This window comes from Cryptomeria japonica, chromosome 7 (genome assembly GCF_030272615.1).
Source record: "Cryptomeria japonica chromosome 7, Sugi_1.0, whole genome shotgun sequence".
NCBI classification, from domain to species: Eukaryota; Viridiplantae; Streptophyta; class Pinopsida; order Cupressales; family Cupressaceae; genus Cryptomeria; species Cryptomeria japonica.
In genome coordinates this window covers 677,641,154-677,666,758 of record NC_081411.1, presented here as the reverse complement: position 1 = coordinate 677,666,758, position 25,605 = coordinate 677,641,154, and the positions used below count along the sequence as shown (strand labels likewise).

Genomic DNA, 25,605 nt, shown 5'->3' with positions numbered 1-25,605 from the left:
TAAGCTTGTCTCAATACCTGATTGTGAGACCTTGCCTGGTTTAATTCCATTAATCCATTCATCATTTCCTACAATCCTAGTTTTAGAATAGATTCCTGAACCCTATTCTTTTTCCCCCTTTTTTAGTAAAAAGTAAATCCAGAGCCTTATTGATAAATCTTAAGTTGTCAGCACACCTATTCCGCATCATTCATGATAATCCAAACATTTGCGTAAGTCCCCAAAGTGAAACACAGCAATTCACATCAACCACTGAACTTACCCACTCGTCAAGACCTGACATGTAGAAACCTTGGAATCATTTTAGTTGATCTCATTCTTAGCATCTGAGGTGATTTTGTTCAAGAGAGGGTAAATTACTTTGGTAATTTATTTTGTATTGTTATGTGCATAAAAAACACATCAACAATTACCTAAAGAATCCATACCATCATTGTCCATGCCAATCTCATGCCCTACATCAAGGCAAGTCATGCTTATCTCTCCTATAGAATCCTCTTGTGAATCTTCTCGCAAAGATGATGAAGCCTCATGTGAGTCACTCCCCAATGCTATCCTTTTGTCTTCATGAACCGGGTTTGCATGTTTATCATATTCTTCATGTAGATTTTTGCATACTTCATTTGAATAATCTTTCCTCTTACACTGCTGATGTGAAATTATAGATAACAAATCATCATCATCCTCTTCAGGTACACCCATAAATTGTGTGAAGGAAAAGAGGTCATGTATCTTCTTAGGAAGGGAACAATACTTATGGTAGCTGCTTATAATTGCATCATTTGTTGCCATGGCATGAGGTCTCTTAATTGTCCCTGTATATGGAGATGAACCATTAGCGTGCTTTATTTTCCTTGAAAGAGAATCTTCAACATGCAGCAATTTACGAATGATCTTGTGTTGTGTTTGTTCAAATTCTTTCAATACTTGTTTATTGCTAAACAACCCCAACATGATGACCTATCTCACTGTCCCAACTGGAAACCAATCCATTGAAGTATGCACAACTTGATATAACCCAACAAGCTGGCAAAATCCAAGCTCTAATACCACTGAAAGATCCCCAACCCAATTCTAACCAAATCCGATCCAAACCAACTGTTTGTTTTGCTGATAAGTCTTTGGTCAGCGTATGTTAAGTGGGGGTTTGACTGATTTCTTTGTTTTGTTGGGTTATTGAGAGTTTTTGGACAATGTTTTGAATGCTAAGTGAAAGAAATAGCTGATACAACATAGAATAATGCATAACACATTAAGAAGGCAATTAAGATATCTTTCTTTCACTTAAAAAGACTGATGTACATACCTTTAATTGAGCATTAAAGTCTGATACAAATTTCGAGCAGGTGGAATATAAAAATCAGCTCCAATATTAACTACTAACCCCAAATACAACCTAGGGTTTGATGTCCTTTCCAAAATGGAGCGGTTGGCTGAAAATAAACTAGAAATGAGTGGTATTGACCTCTAGAAGGTCTGCCCTGCAATTAATTGAAGAAAATCTGCCCTCAAACTGATAAATTTGCACTCAAAACCCCAATTAAGGCTGTCGTCTGCACATTGAAGCTGGATACTAATGAAACTTGTCAACAGGAGAGATGGGTTTTCGTCCAAATCTCCAGACTCTCCCAGAAGTTTGTGTTCCTAGAAGCTCCAAACTGCTCAAACTCTCAAGCTTGCTGCTGTTCTAAAAATTGAAGACATAAAAATAAATCCAATTGATAGACAAAATGCTTTTTTATCTATTTTGGGGTTACTATTTGGCCTTAAAAATCATAAAATATCGTTGAGGGTCTAATTCTTCATCGTAAACTTGGCCCCCTTTTAAAAACAATATGGGCACTTTTTACTATTCATCTTATGTTTCTCTATTACTATTCACTTTTTACTATTCATGTAAGGCCAACTTTAATATTTCAATTTTAAGCATGGATTCAACCCCAGAATTCCAATTTGAAAGACCCGAAAAGCTCCCTGTTGAGTTCCACAACCCCCGGTTGGGTCCTCAAACCACACTGCTGACCTACGAGACCCTAATAGTAGGCCAACCTCCGCTCAAGTCTAAGATGCCTAAGGAAGGGACATTACAGAGTGCATAAAGAAATGGTTGTAGTTCATAATAGTAATAAAATGCTATCAAAATATCCTCCAACTAGAAAGAAACAATGAACTACTTGCAAACAAGTGCTTGAATGATCAATGTCAAGCCTGGAAAGCATGATGCAAAGCTCAAACTTAATTGCGGGTCTAATGTTTGTTGGTCAAAAACGGCTTCAAGATTCATCAAACATCCCCTAACATTGCCCAGCGGCAACCTACACCACCAGCACCACCAAACAACAACAAAGGGGCCAAGAAATGTAGGGAATCATACCCAGCAAATCACACCAGATCTGCAAGAGGTACAACCTATACTAGGTCATACTTTTCAGACTGGAAACCACTCATACTCCTTCAAACTCACATGCTTGGACTGGAATGACTATCAATGGGAATGGCTAGTGTAGACTAATCAATACCATTAATATCGATGGTCAAACAAGCGCATCAATTGAACATAAATGTTATATGTTAATTTTATATAATGTACATTGTATATATACATGCTTTATCCATGTTTTCATATAAATTCAATGTATATATGCATGTTGTATCCATGTTTTCATATGAATATTTAAAACTCCCTTATATATTTTAGATTTTCCCTATAAAACATGGATATTTAAAACTCCCTTATATATTTTAAATTTTCCCTATATTTTATATAACCTTCCCCTTTGCCATCCCCTAGCCATCCCCAAAATTGGCAAAAAAAATCTCCGTCCCCAAAACATATCTCCCCTTCCCTATTGTCCTCGTCCCAGAAACTCGAGGTAACATAGTCCAAATTTAAAAACTTACTTTGGAAACACTTTCATTGAAGCTTCCATAAAAATAACTCAAACTCTAAAAAATGAATTCCTCTTCATTGCTTGTCCTAGGGTTTTGGCATGCGGATTTTGATCAATTTCGACCTACTAGAAAAGAAAGACAACTGCTTAGAAGTGAGGAGCACTCAGTTTAGGACTGTAATGGCTGTTCACATCAGCATTGGAGGCTGGAAATCCCTTGTCACCAGCAGAGACAAGTTTTTAAAATGCACTTGACTACTGCTGTACCTCAAAACCATTTATAATGGCACTGAAAACTCCTCCAAATACCTAAAAAATCGTGAATAAACGACCTTGTTTCTGCTATGAACAGCAAATGTGAATTTGCTAATAAAATTGAACAACAGTTGTCTTCATCTAGGCATTGAGCCCTTCATTGTATGTTTAAAACTCCAACCTCTTTACATATTCTTGACCAATGATGAGGAGGCAACAGAACGGAAGGGGGTTAACCAGTCAACTTCTCAGGCTCACAGACTCAACCGGTAATCCTTGTTTCCAACGATCCTTACACAACACCAAGTCAAACAATGGTTCAATGACACCAAAAAACACCTTGGGAAACCCCAAGGCTCCACTATGTCCACTTACAGACACTAACACTTCTCAAGTTCTTCTGTGACTATACACACCCTTGCATACAATGAGTGGGCTACTACTAGGCTTAAGGGTTTGAATGGCCCACTTGACCAATTCAATACAACAATCCTTGGAGGGGTGTTCTCACAACACCTTAACACAAATGAAATAGGATTTCATGGTTTAGATCCACCGGAACATCAATCTTGACTCATTCGCCCACAAACCTGAACTGGTTGCTATTAGGCCTCCTTTTGAGGGAATCAGGTGATAACTTTTGACACCCTGAGGATCTAGACAAACAAATTGTATTTTCGGATACCCTTTTGGGAGTTCTAAACAATATCTTAGTTTCTGATACCGGATCAACTTGCAAGTATTCCAACCGGTGCTGCACTAACAGACCTAATAGGGCTTTTAGACCTATTTGACTAAACGCCTTTCACAAACTGGTTTGGTTCTCCTAATGGGTGACCATCACTGACCATGAAATGTCATGTAAACCTCCAAAGTACTCTTCTAGCACATTCAAACCCTTTTTCAGTGCTCTACCACTCAATTCTCACCCACTGCACTTATCAAATCGGTCTGTCACATAGAGATGCAAGACTAGGGTTAGTTCTCCATCCTCTTCATCCTATTGTATCCTCTTAATGGCTTCTGGTACTGACATATGATATAGTGGCATATCATCTCTTGTAACAGCAGAGTGCTCAGGTAAGGATTGATAGGCCAAAACCCATTATTGCAGTCAAGCCATAGGGGTTAGAAGGTTTTAGGCTACCCAGTAGAGATTTGCTTGTAGAATGGGGCAGCGATCACTTCAAGACTTCACACTGAAAGCAAAACAAAGGTAAAACAATCTAGTTACAGGATCTATGCCATGGGCATTCTTACCAATCCACCTTCAGTATGCAATCAACAGAAATTAAACGGTTTCTTCGAGTTTCCAACAATTCTTGATGTTTCAATTTCTTTCCAAATCAACCAACTCAACCCACATACATTCTTTGGTGTTTGGGGCCTTTTAAGGTGTTTCCCAAACAAACACAACCTCCTCCAACTGTTTTTCAAACCAAACTGACCGTTGGAGAATCCCGATTTACAAAAAGTGCAAAATTGTCATGACAACAAATTGTCAATATGACAACTTTTGCATAATTTGACCAACTTAGACTCTAGACTATCATAGTCCCCCAAAATGATTACATTTGATTTTAAAACATCAAAAATGACTCAAATAGACTAGTGGTCACTTGATCCCTCAGTTTAGACCATTGTGACCCTTATTGACTCAATTTGCTCTGCCATACCCTAGATGACAATTTGACCCAAACATGGACAACCTTGTCACACTCCTAGGACATTGAATTACAAAAAGGACCCATAGGGTCTTATTACATTGCTTCTAACTAATAGAAAATCATCTTGTTCCTGGCTCATGCCTTCATAGGTAGGTGCTCCTGCACCAACTAAGCATAGGGCAGAGAAAGTAAGCGGCTAAGGCACTCTATGTGCGCCAATCTGTCTTTACTAATCTGATTTTAAACAGGGTCACACTTCACTTATTAAATTGCCATCATTTAGGCACATATGTAGGATATTTTAGCTGGTCAAACCATTATAGAGCATACCTACTTTTGTCTTACGTTTTCCTTAAAATGATGGCAGAAACATCCTGAGCAGGCACCAATGAACACTTAGCCACTATTTGGTTTTTCCATCACAAACTTGCAAAGCCAAAGGATATGCACACCTGGGTTTACGTCTAATTTTACACCCTATAAGTACTGGCAGAGAGCAACTATGGTTTGGCCACTATTTCCTTGTTTGCTGGCAGAACTATTTGATGCCTTTTCCCACCTTGGCACACATTCAACAGCTTATTGCCACATTTTAGGTGGAACTTTTTATGGTTTGAGCTACTAAAAAGTGTGCTAAGTTTAAACCTAAAACCTCATATTGCTGGCTTTGGCATCAATTACTAACCTATTAGCCATATTTATTATTTTCTGACATTTGGCAGAAAAAGAACTTGGCTTCACCACACAAAAAGTATATCTCACTGACAGCTTGTTATCTTTTCATTTGCAAGGAAGAAATCACTAACATTTCTGCCCTGTCTTAGTGACCTTTGTTGATGTTATAGCGTCGGTCAGATTCTTCCCTAAACCGACTTTGCAAATCCAAATGTCTAATTGGCCTTCTGGCCTTAGACATTTTGTGGATCGATTTATCTATGCATCGTTTATATCCTTGCCAATGTTTGTGTTTATAAATATGATTAAGTGTAATTCGCCACCCCTTGGATTATAAGACATGTTTATTAAGTCATGATCTATGTCAAACAAAAAATGTGTTGGTTAAAATATAACCGATCTCCAATGAAGCAACATGATGGTTTAATAAGAAGCCGACCTTTGGAGGAGACGTATTGTTTGGCATCATCCATGCATGTGTATATAGTTTGGTCCCCTCTCACTTCCAAGGCATCGAATCTACATACAAGTGAATCTTATTCCTTGATCAGCATATTAATATTCTTCTACAGTTCGTGATCTTCTACAGCAGATCGGTATATCACATACAAGCAGATTGCATACATCAAGATTGTGTTCTATCTACAGCAGTTATATCATTCACTCAGCAGTCTGTTGATATTTATCTACAGCGGTTTGTGAATCGGTAAGGAAGACAGATTTCCATAGCAGATCGTATATTCTGGTTATTGCCATTCATATAGCTTCACGTGTGAAGCAAATTCATTGTAAAGACATCTTGTACATCAATATATATAAAGGAACTTCTTTGCTGGGTTTTTCACCTTCAAGAGGAAGGTTTTCTCAGGATAATATCTGTGCATTTGTGTTTGATTTATTGCCTATCTAATCTGATCATTAAAACTTAACAACCTTGCTGGAGAATTTATGTGGCAGAACCACCCTAGGTACATGTCTGCTCCACCTTAACAGACAAGGTGGAGCAGAATTTGTCAATGATTGAACTCTAGTAAAGGTGTGCTTTAATTGTTATTTGATTATGGTGCCTTCCTGAGACAACAATGACACAACTAGTTGTTGGTTCTTTGATTCTGGTGCATACGAAGATTTCACTTACTGTAGAGACTAGCACTTTGATCATAAAACACATGCACTAGACAGGAAAGAGGATATTTGGATTGTGCTCAATAATGCAATAAAATTCATAGTGCAGGATGTTTGGTTTGCTCCAAAGATGATGAAGAATAAATTATCTACTAGTCAACTAATAAAAAGGCACAATTCTTGGAAGATCCTCTGTCAAGCTAAAGATGAGTGACCAACGTTTTCTAAAGAAAAAAACCCTGATCTTTGCATAAATCAATGATCTCCTTGCAAGGCATCGTCTTTTCTTATTTCAAGGAGAAGATAGCCATGAAAAACCTTTTAGGTATCATAAAGATGTGCACAGATCCAACAGGCCTCTACTTTTCCTAGAAACATTGTCTAAGGTTTTTTGGCCTGGAAAAGTGCCCATGAATTTGCAAACATTATCTATTGAGAAATGATGCTTTGGAGGGGTTTAAAAAGTTTCATTTTTGGAGGGGAAAGTGGGATTTCTTACTGTTCTTTGTGCATGAATGTACGAAATTTAATAACTCGTCCTTGCAAATCTGGTTTGATTAGTTTGATTTGTTTGACACGGCAGTTCTCAAATTCAGACTGGATGGATTTGCATTTTGGGAGGAAGCCATGACCTCCTCAGAAGATGAATTTGTGACCCTATCAGTCTTTGTCTATTGAGAAGCAGATGTTAGGTAGTCTGTTGAGTGGATGATCTTGTTGATAGGGATGAAAGCATAGATCATGGTATTCAGAAACAAGTTTTAAAAGGAAGATTATAATTCTACAGAAAAAGCCTTGAGGTTATATTCTTTCATCTTGACCAAAACAAATAGGATTTAGTAATAAATTCTCCACCTTGCTTTGACAATCATATAGCCTCTAAAGACAATTAAAATAGCCCAAAACTTCATTGCAATCCACAATTATCTGCAAAGCTTGACACAAGCAGCATCAACCTTCCAGAATTTTCTGCAACATTACTACATATGGAGTAAGTGAGAAGTGAATAGACTTGAAGATAAATTGTATACAATAATATGGTGTGTTGGATATCATTAGAAACAAACAAGGCATATTTATTATACACAATAAACGATACCTTATACAATAAGCAATTGAATCTTGGCTTTATAAATAACGCGTCTTACATGCATGGATTCATGATTAATGGCAATTATGAACACAGCATCAACATAAATCCATGTGTATTGAACCACTTAATTGTTAGGCTTTACAAAAGAAAAAGATGCACTGATCATATTTCCAAAACTTAATTTAGTATGCCTATCCTAATTATGGTGTATTTTCTCAAGTATATACCGGAGTAGTAACATCTTCAAAACGTATTGAGTACCCAACTTCTGCACCAACCTTTACACCCATCTCCTCTGCCACCCTTGAAGCAACTGTCTGGAAAGCATATTTAAGAATGTTATAGCAAATCATTAATTTCAAAGAATCAAGCATGCCAAAGTTGTCCTAAAAAAATCTTATTTTATCCATGTATAATAACAATAAAATAAGATAATAAACATAACAGATAAAGCTGTCATAATTGTGACTTATCAGATTCTATTTCTGAAATTTGCAGAGTTGTATTGGAAAAAGAAGATTTAAACTGACTCATAGATAAACCACATAATACAAACAAAAACATTTACAGCACATTAATTGAACAACCAAGATCTGGTACCAGAACAGCAGAACAAAAACTAATGCAGTGCATAAGATGAAATTCCAATGAAAAAATATGTGAGCTGATTAAGATGGTTATATGGTTATAGAGGTGCACTTCAAAGGTCCTCAGTTGAAAGAAAACTCTTGTTTGTACCCCACAGACAAAAGGTTCCTTAGAGTTTAAAGATCTGGTTATTAGATTTATACCAAGCAAAGTTGCATTGATTTTCACTTCCATAACATATGAAAAGCATGCAAGCCCTCTATCAACTTATCAAGTGGGGAGGAGAACCAACAAGAGCAGATTCTTCAATAAGCATTTTATTTTCTTCTCAAAGTACCAAACCATTGGAAGATATCCTTCAATAAGTTTACATGAGAGTTTTAGATATCCACTCAACTGACCAAGAAAGTTTTGGTTTGAAAACAGAGACTTATTTTGGGCTGCAATCAGCCATTCCACAGTTAGATTGACGTACAATTTAAACAGCCCAAAAGGAGAGCAAGAAATCATCTCTATGATAGTGTGATCAAACAACACAAACAACCTTACCACACAACTCAGTCAGTCACCACAAAGAGCAAGCCATTCTTGGTGTACAGTCGATCAGCACACAATAAGGTCAGTTATATGCATGAATTGGCTAAATTAGAAGATGAAAACCCAAATGGTGGAGTGTACAGCCAAGCCAGCACACAGGCAGGTTGACTGTACATACTACATATCAACAAGGCAGGTGGAAGAAGAAATAAGCATTAATAGAAGGGAGTGGTTTCATAGCAAATAATTATGCCAGCAGTGAAGCCAAATTAGGTCAAGAAACAAGGGCAACCATAAGAGACCATCCCAGGTATTCAACCATATCCAAGAAAAAGGAAAAATGCACGGGAGACAAAAAAATATTTATGTACAGGTAATTTTCAATTTAAAATGGACTAAATGAGGCCTGACCAAAAAAACATTTTTTATGCAACAAAAGGAAAGTAGCAAGCAAGTTTAATACAAGAAAAGCTCCAAGCAAGCTGTGGGCAAGAAAATTAAGCCTCAATCACAGAGTAAGCTAATGACACTTGCAATTATAGCAGGTCACCAATCCAACTTACTAATCAAGCAAACAGGAGGAAATGGAGGACAATAGATAAATAGAGAAATAACAGACTGACAAAGGAAATAGGGAAATGGATAAAGTAAAAAAACAAACAGGGAAATTGTTCTTTAGAAAGAAGGATAAGAAAAATTTAAATTTAAATTATTGAGGCTCAACTTTGAAATTGTAGGAGAAAAAATCTGCTGAATCTCATGACAAATCATGAGCACTCAGCACTCAGACTGGTCAGTGAACTGATCTGCATTGGAACCTTTTTTTGCAAAGTTTGGCACAATTCCCAAGGAAGAAAAAATTGCCAAAAACTCATAATTTATGTGAAAAAAATTGACATATTTCATCTGTCTCCTTTTTACAGAGCAGATTTTGATTTTCTGATGGGATATTCAGAGCTTGATGAAGTAGCATTAATTGACACCAGAATTGACTCACATTGAATGCAAGCCAATTGATTAGAGCAGACTAATTCTTCAGCCACTAAACAAATATCCTTTATTTTCTTTTAAGTATAACCTAGAGGCTTTTTTCTTTCTTGAGTTTTTTATTAATTTAACACGTAATGGTATGGGTTTTTAAAGTTAAACCCTAGCCACTAGGGTGTTCGATGTTATACCCTATTTTTTAAGGGTTTATAATATTAAACCCTGGGGCCTAACCCTAGTGACATAGTTAAATTAATTGATTAAGTTATCCAAAAATTAATATTATTTCAAAAGGATGATGTTGTGACCTTTTCATGCACCACCCCATTGCAAATGGGGACCCCTTGTTTTTGCTTGCTTAGTTGCTAGTCTTAGGTGTTTGCTTAGTTCAGCGTAGATTCGGCAGTAGTTTCAAAGTTTCTAGCCTTAGAGTGAGAATGGTTTGGTTTTGTCAAGTCTTGAACTTGGTTGAAGAGAAAATTATGAAGTAAACTCTTGTGTAGAAGTGAAAGACAAGGATGAAAATTATGAAATTCTGGTCTGGAGAAGACACAAAAATTATGAAAATAAATACATGAATACATGAAATTCCTGCCAAGGAATGTGAGTGCTCTATCTTGTATATATAGCCCTTCAAAACAAGATGAAATCAAGTCACCAAGGAGGCTGGCCTGAATGCAAACACGTGAAATTCCCTCCTAAATTCATTTTTATTTATTTTGCGAAAGTCTAAAGGAAGAATGCCAACTTGAGATGGAGAGAAGTTGCAATTTGAAAATTAAGGGAAATCCTTACCTAGCCGACCCATGACAAGGTGTAATTGCCTTTGAGCACATATATATGCAAGGTGGGAGAAGTCATTTCTACATCATTCAAAACGAATTAAAAGTAGTGCAAATTAGGAGCAGATTCAAGAGCAAATAAGGAGCAGAATTAAGGATTGAATTCCAGCAGAGAAAAAGATGAATTTGTGCAATAAAATCAGATTCAAAGCCAAGTGTTGAAGGAGAAGAGGGTGAATCTTGTCAAAGAATAAATCAGAAGAAGTAAAAAGGGAGGTGATTCCTTGGAGAAAATTCAAGCAATGTGCATGCAAATTTGAGCAAATTTCCTCACCAAAATGAGCATTTCGATAGGAAAAATCATTACCACAGAAATTTCCAAGTCAAGGGTGTGAATTTCCAGATTGTAGGAAGAAAAATCAGACTTCATTAAAGATTAAAATTCTGGAAAATTTTATCCAAGAGGTGAAGATCAAGGTTTTGGAAGGGTTTGTGAATTATTGGTGATATTTTGAAAATCCTAATGAGTTTGTTCTTTTAAGAATACAATGTGTTTCACAATTTTTATTTGAAGAAGGATTTTCATTGAATTTCTTTCAAAGTTCTTCAAGATGTTAGGAATCCAAGATTTTGAACTTTCATTACCTTATCATGATCTTTCATTCCACTTAAAATATTTTTGGAATTGACCTAGGGATCTATTCACAAATGTAACTCAAAGTTCTTTCTTTTTCAGGAGTAGATGTGGGGTGCTAAGACCGAAGGTATGTCGAGACAAGCTCAAATGAAGAATGATTTCAAAGGGGTGTTTCTAGAGTCCAAGATCATTTCACAATGGAGGAAGGTTGGAGACATGAACCTTGGACAAATAGATATGGAGAAGATCAAAGGATGAATGTATGGACACAATCTATCAAACATAGCTAGGAAGATGATGGAGAATGGGATTGTACAAGCTGCTGGTTTTCCTCCAACAATAAAGTGTACCGAATCGATGGTGGAATGTGCTAAACATTATGATCCTGAGGAAAGAAATGTGGTAGCTCCTGAAGGCAGAATATTGGCTTATCTTACAGAGGAGGCTATTGCAGAAGCATTTGATATTCCAATGTACAATTCCACAATCTATAAGACAAAAAAAGCATTGAAGATGTACAATGATGGACCTGACACTTGTGCAAAAATCATCAATAATACTTGGTTGTTTAAACCAAGAACTCACTATTCCAAGATGCCTAAGAGACTTAATAGGTCAGACTTCAAGGAGGAATACGGAGATCTTGTCACATTGTTGAATAGAGTCATGGGATGCCCTCAAGCTTCTAGTTTAGAGCCATGGATGTTTTACTATATTGAAGAAATATCATCTGGAATGAAGATGATCAATTGAGCTAAGATAGTCAGTGACAATCTAGATGACCAATTGAGGAAGTTAGAACGTTCCCGATCATTTTATATGAGTTCATATATTGTCTATATGTTAGCAAGGAGCTATAGATATAGAGGATTAACATGCAAGGGGCTAGTTGAGAACGGTGAAGGACAAATCAAAGTGTATGAATGTTATCCTCAATTACACTTTCACAATATTGCTCATTTTAGAAGGGTGAATGATGCCTTCTCAATGTAGAATGTTAGAATCCTACAAGAAGGCACCTATAAGAGATTGTCACAAGAAGCCAAGGAGTTAGTGAAAAAGTATGGTTCATGGTTTATTCAGTTTCCCAAGTTCACTTACATGAGATTGCAAGGATTTTCATCCCATCCTTATAGGCTTCCAAGGCATTCAACAGACAAGATGGTATTGTTAGAAGTTACAAGGAAATTATCCATGTATGACAAGATTCAGAAGAACAAGAACAAGGCCAGGGTAACCTTTCCAATCACTCTTGGAAATTCAATTGAAATGTGTCCTTCAATTCAAGCAGTTGAGAAATCTGATGAGGAGTTGCAATTTTATTCCCTTGTGACCTACACATCAACAATGAACTTTGATCCTTATCACAATATTAGGAGAGCTAGTGGAAGAAAATACAGGCACAAGGTACACCTTGAAGACCATTGGGCAAATGCAGTGGATGCTTTTGAAATCAGAAAAAGAATGTGTTCTAGACTATCAATAAAGATATTGAATTTGAGCTTCTGATTTGACTGTGTGTGTTTTTTGTATGTATGTATATAAATGCACACACACACACACACACACATATTTTACTTATTAATTCTTTTTTGTATGTGTTTGTTTACTTGTATGTTGTGTCTTTATTATTTCTCCTTTCAAGTTATTAGTCTTTCTTATTTTTCTTTCTTTTTATCTTTTATTATTTTTCTTTCTAATCTCTTGATCCTTGTGCATTTCCCTCCCCTCCTTCCCACCAACCCCCTTCACTATTTAAGTTAGTGTTTGGTCTGCAATCCACACTTATTCTCTTCTCTAGCTCATCCTGATGATGAATCATAGAGTATGATTCGAACGTTTATTTTTTGATAACAAAAAACACACACAGTCAAATCCAAAGGCTTAAATTCAATACAATGATGGACTGTGGAAACTTAATGTCTACTATCAATAAAGATAATTAGAATTTGTTAGCCATTCTTTGTGCTGGATCAATTTGAAGATGATGGAAGTTATGTTCAACATCACTTTGAAGAAGAAAAGGGAAAACCTCTTCCCTCACCTAATTGGACTGAAGCTCAAATAGAAGATCTTAATGTGTTAATGAGACCAATCATGGCAAATACAAGAAGATGGATGGATCAACAAGTTAGTAAGTTGAAAGAATAGAATATCCCTTTCACTTATGATTTGATGGGAGATTCGGAATCACAATCCTCTGATGATGAAATGACTGAAGAACAACAAGAAATTGGGACCAAGGAAGATAGGAGTGGACAAGAAGATAAAAGTCACAAGAAAGGGAAGAACACATCCGAAAGTTCACAAGCCAAGAAGACAAAAAGAAAAGAAGTTCCTAGTGAAGAACCAAAAGCTAGAAAGTATGAGTCAACTATGACTCACTCATCAACTAGTTCTTCTTCAGTGCAAGAAGTTGTCTTCTCAATGAACAAAAATCTAACATCCATCGCTGAGAATGAGCCACGAAAGGAAGTTGGATTAGATCCAAATATTCAAGATGGTCAAAATGTAAACAAATCTTTGGAGTCTATTCGACAAAGCAACCAAGAGACAAATCCTTCTCAAGGCATGGAAAGTCTTCTTGATGATCAATGTATGAAACCTGGCACAATATTGATTGAGGAAGTCAAAGGAGATCCGGACATGAGTTTTCTAGATGAAGGGCTCAATGATGGAATGAAATCAGCACTTCAAGGATTCCAAGAACATGAAGAGTAAGATGAAGATGTAGAGCAATCAATAGCCCCTGAAACGTTGAAGAATCGAATGAGGAAGAAATCTATAGTAGAAAAAGATCCAACTAATGACTTGGAGTATTTTCTAGGTCGGATAGGTAAATCCATAGAAAAGAAGAAAGCAAAGACATACTCCAAGATTACAAAGGAAATTTCCGCATCTCGCACAATGCAAGTTGTAGTTCCAAAGATTGGTAAGGCAAAAGAAGATATTACTCCAAAAGAATATGAAGTAATGACAGTTGACTTGGGGCCAACAACAAAAGAGCAGAAGGTTGAAGAATTAGAGGATTCTTGTGAAGGCAATCAAAGAGAGATTGAGAAAGGAAGAAGAGAAGGATCAGCTAAAAACAAAAGTAAATGGATTGAAAGATTACATATAGCACTTGATAAATCCAATTCAACAAGCTGAGAGAACATTTGTACCTCCTACAATACCTTCAAAGGATTCAGTTGAGGACTTGGAAGGGATGAAATTGACAGCTCAAGCAGTGAAAGGATGGGTTGGAAGTGTTTTGGGTCGAGCAAATGAGTTCATGGAAGATACAAATATATGAGAAAGTTGTAACTCTCCTAGATAGAATGCAAGTTATAGTTGCATTGTGTGAAGAATTTCAGGTTGTTCAAGAAAAGACCATTCCCCGTTTGCATGTGTTAATGCATACTCCCTAGCAAACTTTAGTGGATGGAAATGTGATAGAAGTGAATCAAGCATTTGACTTTCACCGTTGGTATTGTGCATTAATTTTGAGGAAAGAAATCCTTCAGAAGGCAAAGGAAGATTGTGCTCAACTAAGGAAAATGATCAAGGATATCCAAGATAGAATCCTTATTTCCGTGGAAGTAATGTTTGGACAAGTGGTGAATGATAATGAAGTTATGAATGTAGATGACCTAAAGGACAAAATGAAGAGTATCTTTTTCAAGACTGCGGGTTCCATTCTGGAAAATCGTCTAGAAGATAATGCCTCATTCATGGTCTTCATGAATAGTTTTCAAAAACAAGGACCGGAGTGGGAAAAGACTTTTGCAACAAGAACAACTAATTTGGCGATCATTAAATACAAGGTGGAGGCCACACAAAGTCCACCGATAAATGAGCTTGATCATAATGTCTAGGTTCGTTGAATTTTCTATCAAAGAAAGAGATAATGGGCACACAATCCTAAAAGATGATTTGTTACAATCCTAGAAGACATGGATTTTCTTATTTGCTCTTGTTCCTCGCAAATTGTGTCATTGAGGATATCTTATTTTTCATTGGTCAAAAGTTGTAAAAAGGTGGTAGTTAGGGTGTTATCTATAACTAACCCCACCTTAGGGTTTTATTGTTTGATCTTGGCCATTGATTTAAAATCAATCTAGGCCCTTGGTTTGTAACAAGAAGTCTATATAAGGCTTGCCTTTTTCATTTGTAATGGGGGAATTTTTTAAATTGTTACCAAAATACTGCCAAAGTAAATACAAACTCATTGAAGCTTGGTGAAAAATTGTGTTGTTTTGAATGTTAGCATGGTTTCCTACTTCTCATTAGTTTAGATTGGTTAAATTAGTTGAATGGAAGACATTGTTGTTGACTCATGGTGAAACCATTTATGTTCATACCATTTGTAGTATGTTGATTGCGAATTGTAGTTCATGGTTAGTCTAAACTCACTTTAGAAGCTTAACTTCAATTGCTTTATGCTCATTGATTCGGTGTAATGGTGTTGATGTGTATAAGTGATTTGAAAATCTCAGGCATACCTTTGGAGATTGCATCATCTTTGTGTAGTTGTTTCCTCGTGGGAAAGCAAAGCTTGGTTTGGTTTCACTAAGTCAACAATCATTTCTTGCATTGTTAAAAGTAGATTAGATTCCTAAACCTTATCCTTTTGCATTTTGTTTCAAAGTCTTTCTTAGGATTAATTTGAAGAACGCCATTGTGTCATGTCCCGTCCTTGATCGTTATATATATATATATCAATTATTATTAATTAATATAATAATTACCAACAAATGATTATTTGAAATTTATTTATTTATTAAATATTATTATTTAATTAATATTTATTACTAATAATATCTTTGAATAAAAATAAATTTATATTATATTATAAACATAATTTGATGGAAAAATTGTCATTCATGACAAAGAAGATTGTATGCTTACTATGTTCCGAGGATGCCTTACATTAGTACGCCTTACACATACATATGCAGCAGTTTGATTGTAATCCTAATCTAAACATATAGATGCAGGCAGTACTACAGTGATCTATAAACAGTAATCTATATATCCAGTAATATAGATGCACACAGAATATGTATACACAGAATATATCATGAGGTTGGAAGTACATATGCAGTGATAAAATCAGTATATTTCATAATATTTAAAAGATATTCATATAATAAAGACATTTGAATATCTAAAAACTTGCGCATATTACTGTCCGTAAGTAATTCCTCTTCACTTTCTGCGGTGGATGCAAAGACTGTCAAAACTGACATGGAAACAGTGGAAAGCCACGTCTTAAGAATCTTAACATGGTCAAAGTTGGTTGAAGATCGGTGGTAACCAAAAACCAAAGTCTAAGATCTTCGATAAAAACAAAGGAAATATACTTATCGTGGTCAATAAATCGCATAAGATTGAAGTTGCTTTTCTCCTATGCGCTAATAATTACAAGTCATTCTACGAATCGTTTTTTTATAACTAATAGTTATGAATAGAGGCGATGCTTTTATGAAAAGAAAAGTTAGAAGGGACTTGAATCTTCGTGAAAAGGTAAGGAAGAGTATATGTATATATTCAGATTTTGGTCCCAAGGAAGGGAGGATATAGAGTATAATATAATTCTGAAAAAAATATAATTTAGACAGACGAATAAATGAATCGAACAGCAGAATAAAAAGACAAAAGAACTATACAGATCAGATCAGAACTATTATTAATTACAGGCAGTAACATCCTTGTTCTTGGTGGTATGCATGGGTCGTGTTTAATATGTTTGCTTAATATATGAAGTCCGATAATATTCTTATTCAGAATTTAATAATAATGTAGATAGTAATATAAAAGTTAAAAATATAGCTATTACTTTAATAATTATAATTATTATAATATTTTTTAGAAACTAATCGCAGTAATGCATAATAATTCATACAATTAGTAATTAATAAATATGTAAATGATTTATAATGAATCAGAATAAAATTAATTATCTAGTATGATAGAGTTAACTATCCATTGGGGTAGATGAACAATTTACTTAGTAGCAAATTGATCAATTGAACCATGGAATATCACCGATTCGAGATATGTCTCCTAATCAGCTTAGTTTAAGTCATGAGTATATTGAAATAACTTAATTATGGTTAAAACAAGCCTAAACCTAGTAGGGGACATTACACATTGCAAAATCTTACATCATTCAAGATCTTGTAAGAATTGTTGAAGTTTCCATAGGAGAGAATTGATAAAAATCCCAAACAATTGTGTAAGTCCCTTTGTGAGAATAGCAAATCACATCATTTCACAAATTCTATCCATTACAAACGTCAAGACCTAACAACACGAACCTTGGGGTGACCTTAATTGATCACAAAAACACCTATCAACAGATGACTCATAACTGATTAATTTAACTAAAATAATAAATTAATAACATATTAAAATCGTCACTTTATTAAATAAAGTTCTCCAAGAGTTGCAAATATTAAATGTGGCCTAATCTTCTAGATAGTGATTGGAGGCCTTTATAAGGAGTCTTGTTGGCTTATAGTAAGGCATGATTTGGTATGATGAATTAATATGTTGCATTTATATGATGCTCTGTGATAAGTTGGATCCCTGAGGATGAAAACCTTCAGCAGATTGATAAAGGGTTGGAAGAAAACCCAACTCTTTCTAAGGGTGAATTCAACCAGGTTTCACATTTGAGCAAATTTGTGAAGTCTCCTTTGGAGACGAATTTACACACTGGCGCTATTATTTTGGATGCTTATTCTAATATGTAGTTTATTAGTTGGGACTAAAGTCCTATTATTGTCTTAACAAAGCGCTGTTTCATAAGTAATAAAAGTTATCATATTTGCTTGTTGGGCAGATGTAATATTGTTGGCAATGTGAATATTCACCAAACAATAATCTTCTCTAGCATAATACTTAGTTACTTACCAGACAATATTTATCATTGTTGTTAGTGTAATGTGTGGCGTGAGGGGACAAGAATCAATTTTGAGCATATATCTGGGTGTGGCTACCATGCATTGAGTAGAAGGTGACTTGAGAAGTGTTCAGGAGAAATATTGCAAACTATAATCATTTCCAGATTGAGCGTGGGACTGAGCAGGGGATTTCAGAAATACATTACTCCCTCCTGGGTCTGCAAATTGGACGTGGGACTGTTCCTTAGTGAGATCCTTGTATGGAAGGATATTATCGAATGTAAAGAAAAGCTTGCACATTCAAACGCATGCCTTTTCTATTCCTAATCGCACAAACTATCTTGTATGGATTGCATTCTCATTATTTCCAGTAAACTGCAATAAGGTAAGATATTGTCAATTCAAAAATGTGTTCCTTTCTTGAAAAGGAAATGTCGTATTATAAATCTGCTATTCTGTTAAGTTTTGTAATATCCCACCCTTATTCTGCCCTATTTTTTTTGATTGGTGGTCTGAATCTTCTGAGTTTGTTTTTTAAGTGCTTTGGTTTGGTTTTTATGAGTTTTCAATGCATAGATGTTTTTGCCATGATATGAAGCAATTATAGAAACATTTAACATAAAAAATAACAACAAATATATGGACGGGAATTAAAATCAGAAGTTTGATGTAGTTCTAAGCAACAAGGTTTTCTTATTGAATTCAATGAGATTCAATACAATGACATACCCAATTGTTGCCTTCAATGTTATGATGCATAAAATGCCAATCAACAAGGTATGGATGTTGATTACAAATCTGAATATAAATCTATTTTTTATGGCAGACTTGAAACAAGGATGAGACTGTCTCAAATGTCTAAAATAGCTCCTTAAATCACCTCCAAAGGTTAGCGATAGGTTTCCAAGGTAAGTGCTCAAACCCTTTGTACAACTTAGCAATGTAATTCTATCAAGCCTTTGCTCAAACAAATCCAAACCCTTTTGAACTGAAGTTTGGTATAAATTTTTCCAAGTCTGAAACACAAATCCGAATGATGAAAGATGTCACCAATCACATAAAACCCTTCCAAAATATGGCATTCACGTCCAAACCCTAGTGATCCGAGCTATTATGAAAATATGGCAAGAAAAAACTGAAAAACAAGAAGAAAATGTTTTCAGTACCTGAACTGCTAATCTTCGTGGCTGAGTACAAGCAATTATTCGGCCACCTTCTGCCCAACCAGCCTCTTTGAGGTACTGATCCATAGAGAAAACATATGCGTCAACTACATGGGTAATTGAAAAAAAATCTTTAGTTAAGAAAATAATGCACAGCAGACAAGGTCCAATTGCCCAATCAATAGGATAACCCAGCCACACAGAATAACCAAAAGCATGACAAGGGTTTCGAGTAAAATATCATAATTGAAATTGTATGTGAGGCAATAATGTAAAAACATTTCCAAGAAAAAAATAGATTCAAATCAAAAGTAACTATCAAGCAAAAAAATACAAATAGGATTTTCAGCAACTATTATTGATAATTTCTAAAAAGACTACATGGAATGAAAGTGAAATCAGAAATACAATGAACTGCCCTAAGCTTCAATTTCCTAGTCAAATACTTCTGCATTAGGCATCTAACATTTATTTTCTTCTAACCAAACAAGATTTTCAAAGAATAATTAACACAAATGGCACATCCTAGTGATAACGACTAGGATTCCCTCCATATTCTAAGGGCCAGGGAGAAAAACTGGAAGTAGGAAGTAGGAAGCCGAAGAACTAAGAAGGTTAACAGAAGCATTAGCTAGCTTGCCCACCACTCTCAAAAACTCCAGTCATTGGGAAAAAAAATTTAGACATATTTGGAGGTGCATGTATGATTTATGAGACTGAAGGAGTGAGTGACAAGGAAAATAATTTTAGAAAAGAAACCTCAAGAAAAAAGTAACTACATATGCAATTCGATAGCCTAATGCCTGATTGAACTATAGTATTTATGAGGAGGATCTTGCTAAGTGACATTGAATTCGTATGGATCAAGCACTTACCAAGAAGAGAAGATGTGATGGAGAAGTTGAAGTGGAGCCTAAAAATAGGGAAATTACCAAATTTGCAACAAATTTTGGGGAAGTCACATAAAAATTAATAAAATCTAAACAGTGCATTAAAACACAAAAAATTAAGATTGATGATACTGAGACTTTGTAAGAGCGATATTTTGCCTTATTCTTTGTCATTTTTCTACTTTGAAGTTTTCCAGGACTTTCAGATTTTTACTTTTTTCTTTTTGCTGTTGAGAATTGAATGAGAGTAAAAACAGCCAAGGAAAAACCTATAAAAAGGAATCAATAATTCGATATATGTGTGTGGAAATAAATACTCGGTTTGCAAATGAACCATCCCAAAAGTTGGAAAACCAAGGAAATTTTTAGTTGTCTTCTCAAATCATTGCCAACTTCAATTTAATATGAAAATAGTGTAGAATGGCCATTTGCAGGTAGCTTCTGCACAACAAAATCAGATCATTTTCAGATTTGGCATTGAAAGAAGTGAAAATGATTTTTTTAGCATTTTTCCTAAATAGATTTTGTGAAGTCAATTTTATATTGGATTACCAAGTTAGAGAAACTCAACATGTACTAGGAAGTTTCCTGTAACCTGGTAAATTTGACAGAATTTCTAGAAACAAATGGAATCTTCTTGTTTGACATCCAAGGTGAGACAGACTAATCAGTGCTTCACTTCCCAGAGAAAGACATGTATCAAATTAGTGTTTCACTTCCCAGAGAAAGACATGTATCAAATTGTTGGTACAAAGATCCAAAAAGGATTTTGGGTGTAAAGCTCTACGTGCTGAACCCCAAAATTTGGTTTTGCAGATATTAGTGTGTGTTTGTGTGATTTATAAATGCAAATATATGTGGCTGGTATCGGTATAGTGTGATGGTTAAATCGTGGCATTGTGGTTCTTGAAACCAAGGTTCAAATCCCACTGGAACATTATTGCTGAGCATTTATATTGGGGATGAGGTGCCTTTATTTGAGACCTCACCAGTTCATAGCTCTGGATCAAAAGCATTTACCCCTCTCCAAAAAAAATTAAAAAACAAATGTACGTGTTTAGACATACACATGAAAAAATACTGTACAAAACATAATACAAATAAACCCATATTTCAGATTTACAATGTTTATATTGATCATGTTACAAAAAAAAATTCAGATTTGTTAATGTTTCAATATTCAATTTACATCAACAATTATCATGTTAGAATAAAAACTTAGTTATTCCCATATAAGCCATATCACTTGGACAGGATCTCCCCTAAGCAAGGAAAAACAATAATCCCAGAAGAATAGAGGATAAAATTTGCAAACTTATGAAACAGAACATACACTTGTACAAGTCTCAAAAAATAAGAACCTGTTTAAAACAAAACAGAATATAACAGAAATGAGAACTGTGAAGACAGCAATTAGACAAACAAAATGTAATGTCCCTTGTTTGGGACATTTCTGGCAGGCTTTATAAGTTTTTCTTTCTGTTTTAAGCTGAAAACCATTTGCATTTGCATCCAAGACGCATCCCGAACTTGAGATATATGGCCTAATATGTGGGCATTGATTATGAAGAGGCACATCGCAAGACCTCTTTTGAATCCCTCCTTCCTCCAAGTCATCTTAGCAAATAGTAACTTAACAGACAGATTATAACAGATTGCAGGTTTACATTTCTCCTTCGTATTCTACCTATGTAAGGAAATTTTCCTTGAAAAATTCTTCTTTGTTGTGAATTAAAAATCTTGGAAATTCAATCCACAAACCATAAAAGATAAATTACACTGCACACATGATTTCTAGTCCTTCCAAAGTTCATATGTTTCTTTTGTCTTTGTTTTTTCTTCCATTATAGTAAGGTACGATAGTCCCACACAGTGCTTTATTAAACAGCACGTTTTACTAATTAGTATTTTGTGTTTTGTTTAAATACGAAACATTTCGCATTGGAAAAAATTTGATAAAAAGATAGAGGGACAAGTATCATTCATTTAAGCATCAGACACCATTCTGGCATTGGGCCCACATGTTTTGCTTTTATTGATGAAGGGAGCAGTTTCTGAATCGGAAATGCAGGTTCTCGGAATGGTTTGAGCTGGTTGAATGTTACTCCAACACAGATCTTTGTGTTGATGTTGTGATGTTGAAAGGTCTGGATTTTTAATTTTTAATTTGTCGAGTACTGTTCTTCATAGCCTTAATAGCCATTTTTAAAATAAGGATAAATGATAAACTTAAAAATTCTTAGTTTTGTACAAGGTTATCTTTGAGTGCCTTCAGATTCACTTCTTTGCAGTGTAATTATAGGCATTATATAAAATTCAACCTGTAAAAAAAGACAAGAAAGTTTTACTTTATTTGATATCACATATTTCATTGCGTATGCGCAACTGCCTGTCTGTGTTGACCTAAATAATGCAAATGAATCATGTGGACGAACCAAGAATCATTAAAAATATTGGCGGATCATGATTTACTGGTAAGGCAGTGTAGTCACCATAAAGATGCTCAGTGATCAATGCCCTAATTAAGCCTAACGGCGCCTAAGATTGGTGGCATGTTTCCTTTCCATTGTGAATGTATCTAATTTACCAATGGAAAAAACAAATATAAAAAGCAATATATTTCTAAATCTGATACAGGAGATAAACCAAGCAGGTGTGACTGAGTTGTCAAACAGCTGTCACAATGAAGATTTGGCTTCAAATCCCACCTGTGAACTGCTAGGGCAAGCTCCCGTGACAATGCAACCATTGAAGAGCAGGACAAAAACATCTCCAGAAACGATACTGTAAGTCATTAGTCTCCAGACGCCCATAGCCAAAAAACTAATAGAAAAGGATGAACTATGTCTCGAGGGATCGATCGTGTACTTTTGTTGAAGGTTAAGAATTCAAATCTCATCGTCCTCAATTAAGATGTTGTCTTTATGCTTAAGGGATTAAAATGTAATGGTAATGTGATCCAGGTTCAAATATGGCAGCAATGATTCCAGCATACATAAAGAGAGTTTATCTGAAACAGTTATAGCCTACCTTCGGGCATATCTAGTCTAAGCTTACCATACACACCCTCGAAGGCAGTCCAAAGCCTCGCCTAGGATTTACAGAATAAATAAGCTAATTTAAAAAGATGAAGAAATAAATAATTAACCTGTGGAATCTGGGTCGTTTTCCCACTTCCAGTCTCCCCGACAATGATAGTAGTAGCATGACTCTCCACCAAATAAAGAATTGCAATCCTCTGTTTAAAAACAGGGAGCCTCTGCCTCTGTTTCTCCAGACTCGAATAGCCGAAACTGCAATAACAAACAAACCTATATCAAGAACTTCTCCTTAAGATTTTCAAATGGACCACAAGCCAAACTCCAATGACAACAAACCCGTATCGCTAATTCCTCCCCAACACGTATACACAAACCAAAACCATTTATAAAATTCAAACTTCAAAATGGGAACTAGCGGAGACTGTTTAATGGGCAAAAACATGAATAAAATGCCAATTCAAAACTAAAGAATTGAGGATTAGTAGTTATTATGCAGTAAATGAATTACCCAGAGGCGGAAGAAGGATGAACTGAAAATGGTATGACTCCTCCATCTTCATCGTCGATGACGAATGTTTGAGGCTTCTGAGAGCCTGGCTTCCAAAACTGGGACATGACTTCCGCTACAAAGTCCCGTTGCTCTTTCAACTTCTAAGAGTAGATGCAACCTTCACAGAATGTATAAAATTAATGTCGCGATCAAATTATACCTGTAACAAAGCCTCGTATAAGTCTGGAGAATGCCCGTACACCCGAGAAGATTGACCGCTAGTGGTCAAATGGAGGAGAGAGTTCATTCCCTCGCTTGGTTACCATTTTTTTTTTTAAATCGTATGGTGTGGTTGTGCAAGGGGCTTCTTTGATTTTGTATGAAATGCAATAATTAATTTATATTTATAAGAGCATAAAATTGAACTTGGTTGTGGTGTCCTTTAGAAAGTTGTTCCTCCTCTTTTTTATTTGAGTTGGCAGCACTATCAATTTTTTTAATGGTTTTTCATATTTGATTTAGATGTTCTTGTATCTAAGGTATTCAAAGATGAATTGTTCTTATGTTTCTACTATCTTTATGGTGTAAAAATACAAATTATTTCTTCTCATTTTTTTAGTTGTCGTTTGTCTTTTTATCTCACATCTTCATTGACTAATGAGGATTTTCTCTTTTCATTTAATTTAGCCCTTACATAAACTTTTTCATAATGCTCATAAGTCAGGTTGAACCCTATTATATAATGTAGTTGTATTCTACTTGTTTTCTCCATCCACGTCATTCTAAACTTTTCATTCACATAGTTTTTTGTCTTCGTTGAGGTTAGGCTAATGTCTCATTATTAATCTATTTTTTATTTTGTTCCATCCATGGTTACTTCCTTCTTGACAACTCTTCATCTCTTAAAACCTTAGGCCACCTATCAATCTTCGTGTTGTTTATCTTTTTTCAAGTAACATGATAACTTGATCATAGTTGCATCTAAAGAGAAATTTCATATCTTTGTTAGGATGATTTCATAGGGAATTGAAGTCTTGATTCTAAAATTGCTAGTGATTAATTGTGTTTGGATATTTTATATTTGCTTCCATTTCAAATTTGATTTTCCACTAGCTCATACCTCGCAACCATATAACACCACCAATGTGACAAGTAAACCAAACTAGATCCTATCGGTGTTCTAATCCCATGACTAGAGAGTAATTGAAAAAAAATTAATGTAGGGTTTTTATTTTCCTTATATTGGGGGATATTTTTTCCTATGCATATTATTAAGCTTGGTTAGGTTATTTACACATGGTTATTATAAGTACACATGGCATAATCGGTCAATTACATGTGTCACTCTCACCCACACTTGGGTAGTTGAGTCTCGCACCCTCTTTTGGATTGCTATGTCACATCTCATAACCATTTGTTTGTCTTCATCTAACTAGGTGTGACCATGTAATTCGACATTTAATAAGCAGGTAAAACTCTCACCTATTTTGGACAATTGGAGTTATTAGACCTCTTCAATGTATATGCCCTTATTTGCACTATATATAGAGCAATCACCTCCCTTCTATGTGTTGAAAAAGTTTTATATTTATTTGCTAATGTTATTTCTTTAGAGGAAAATAAACCAATGAAGGAGAATCTCCAAGGCTGATAAACCAAGGAGATTGAAGCTCAAAGGCAGTGGTCCAAAGGTTCTCAGAGAGTAATCTCATCCAAAGGTTGAATTTGTGTTGAATGTTGTTCAGTTGTAATTATCTTTCAAATATTTGCAGGTGATCTATAAAAGTTTGGAGTGAATAGTTTAGAAATTTGGCTTCAATTTGTATTGTTGTTGATAACAACATATATTTCCATTCATTTTTTGTTGTTGGAGTTTTTTTATATGTATTTTGTT

General features: G+C 35.2%; 1 protein-coding gene across 5 annotated transcripts in view; it reads right to left on the bottom strand.

The window, feature by feature from the left end:
- LOC131040382 (probable pre-mRNA-splicing factor ATP-dependent RNA helicase DEAH9) overlaps positions 1-24,050 on the bottom strand; it is a 229,780-nt gene extending 205,730 nt beyond the window's left edge. The window contains exons 1-4 of one of the 5 annotated variants that reach the window (XM_057973290.2): positions 23,730-24,050; positions 23,329-23,473; positions 19,294-19,368; positions 7,934-8,023 (exon numbers count right to left, since the gene is read on the bottom strand). In XM_057973290.2, the coding sequence (XP_057829273.2) occupies positions 7,934-8,023; positions 19,294-19,368; positions 23,329-23,473; positions 23,730-23,836 (417 nt within the window). In that variant the 5' untranslated portion in view covers positions 23,837-24,050. The remainder of the gene's footprint in view (positions 1-7,933; positions 8,024-19,293; positions 19,369-23,328; positions 23,474-23,729) is intronic. The other 4 variants (XM_057973287.2, XM_057973289.2, XM_057973291.2 and 1 more) reach the window with 4 other exon arrangements.
- Positions 24,051-25,605: the final 1,555 nt, after the last annotated feature.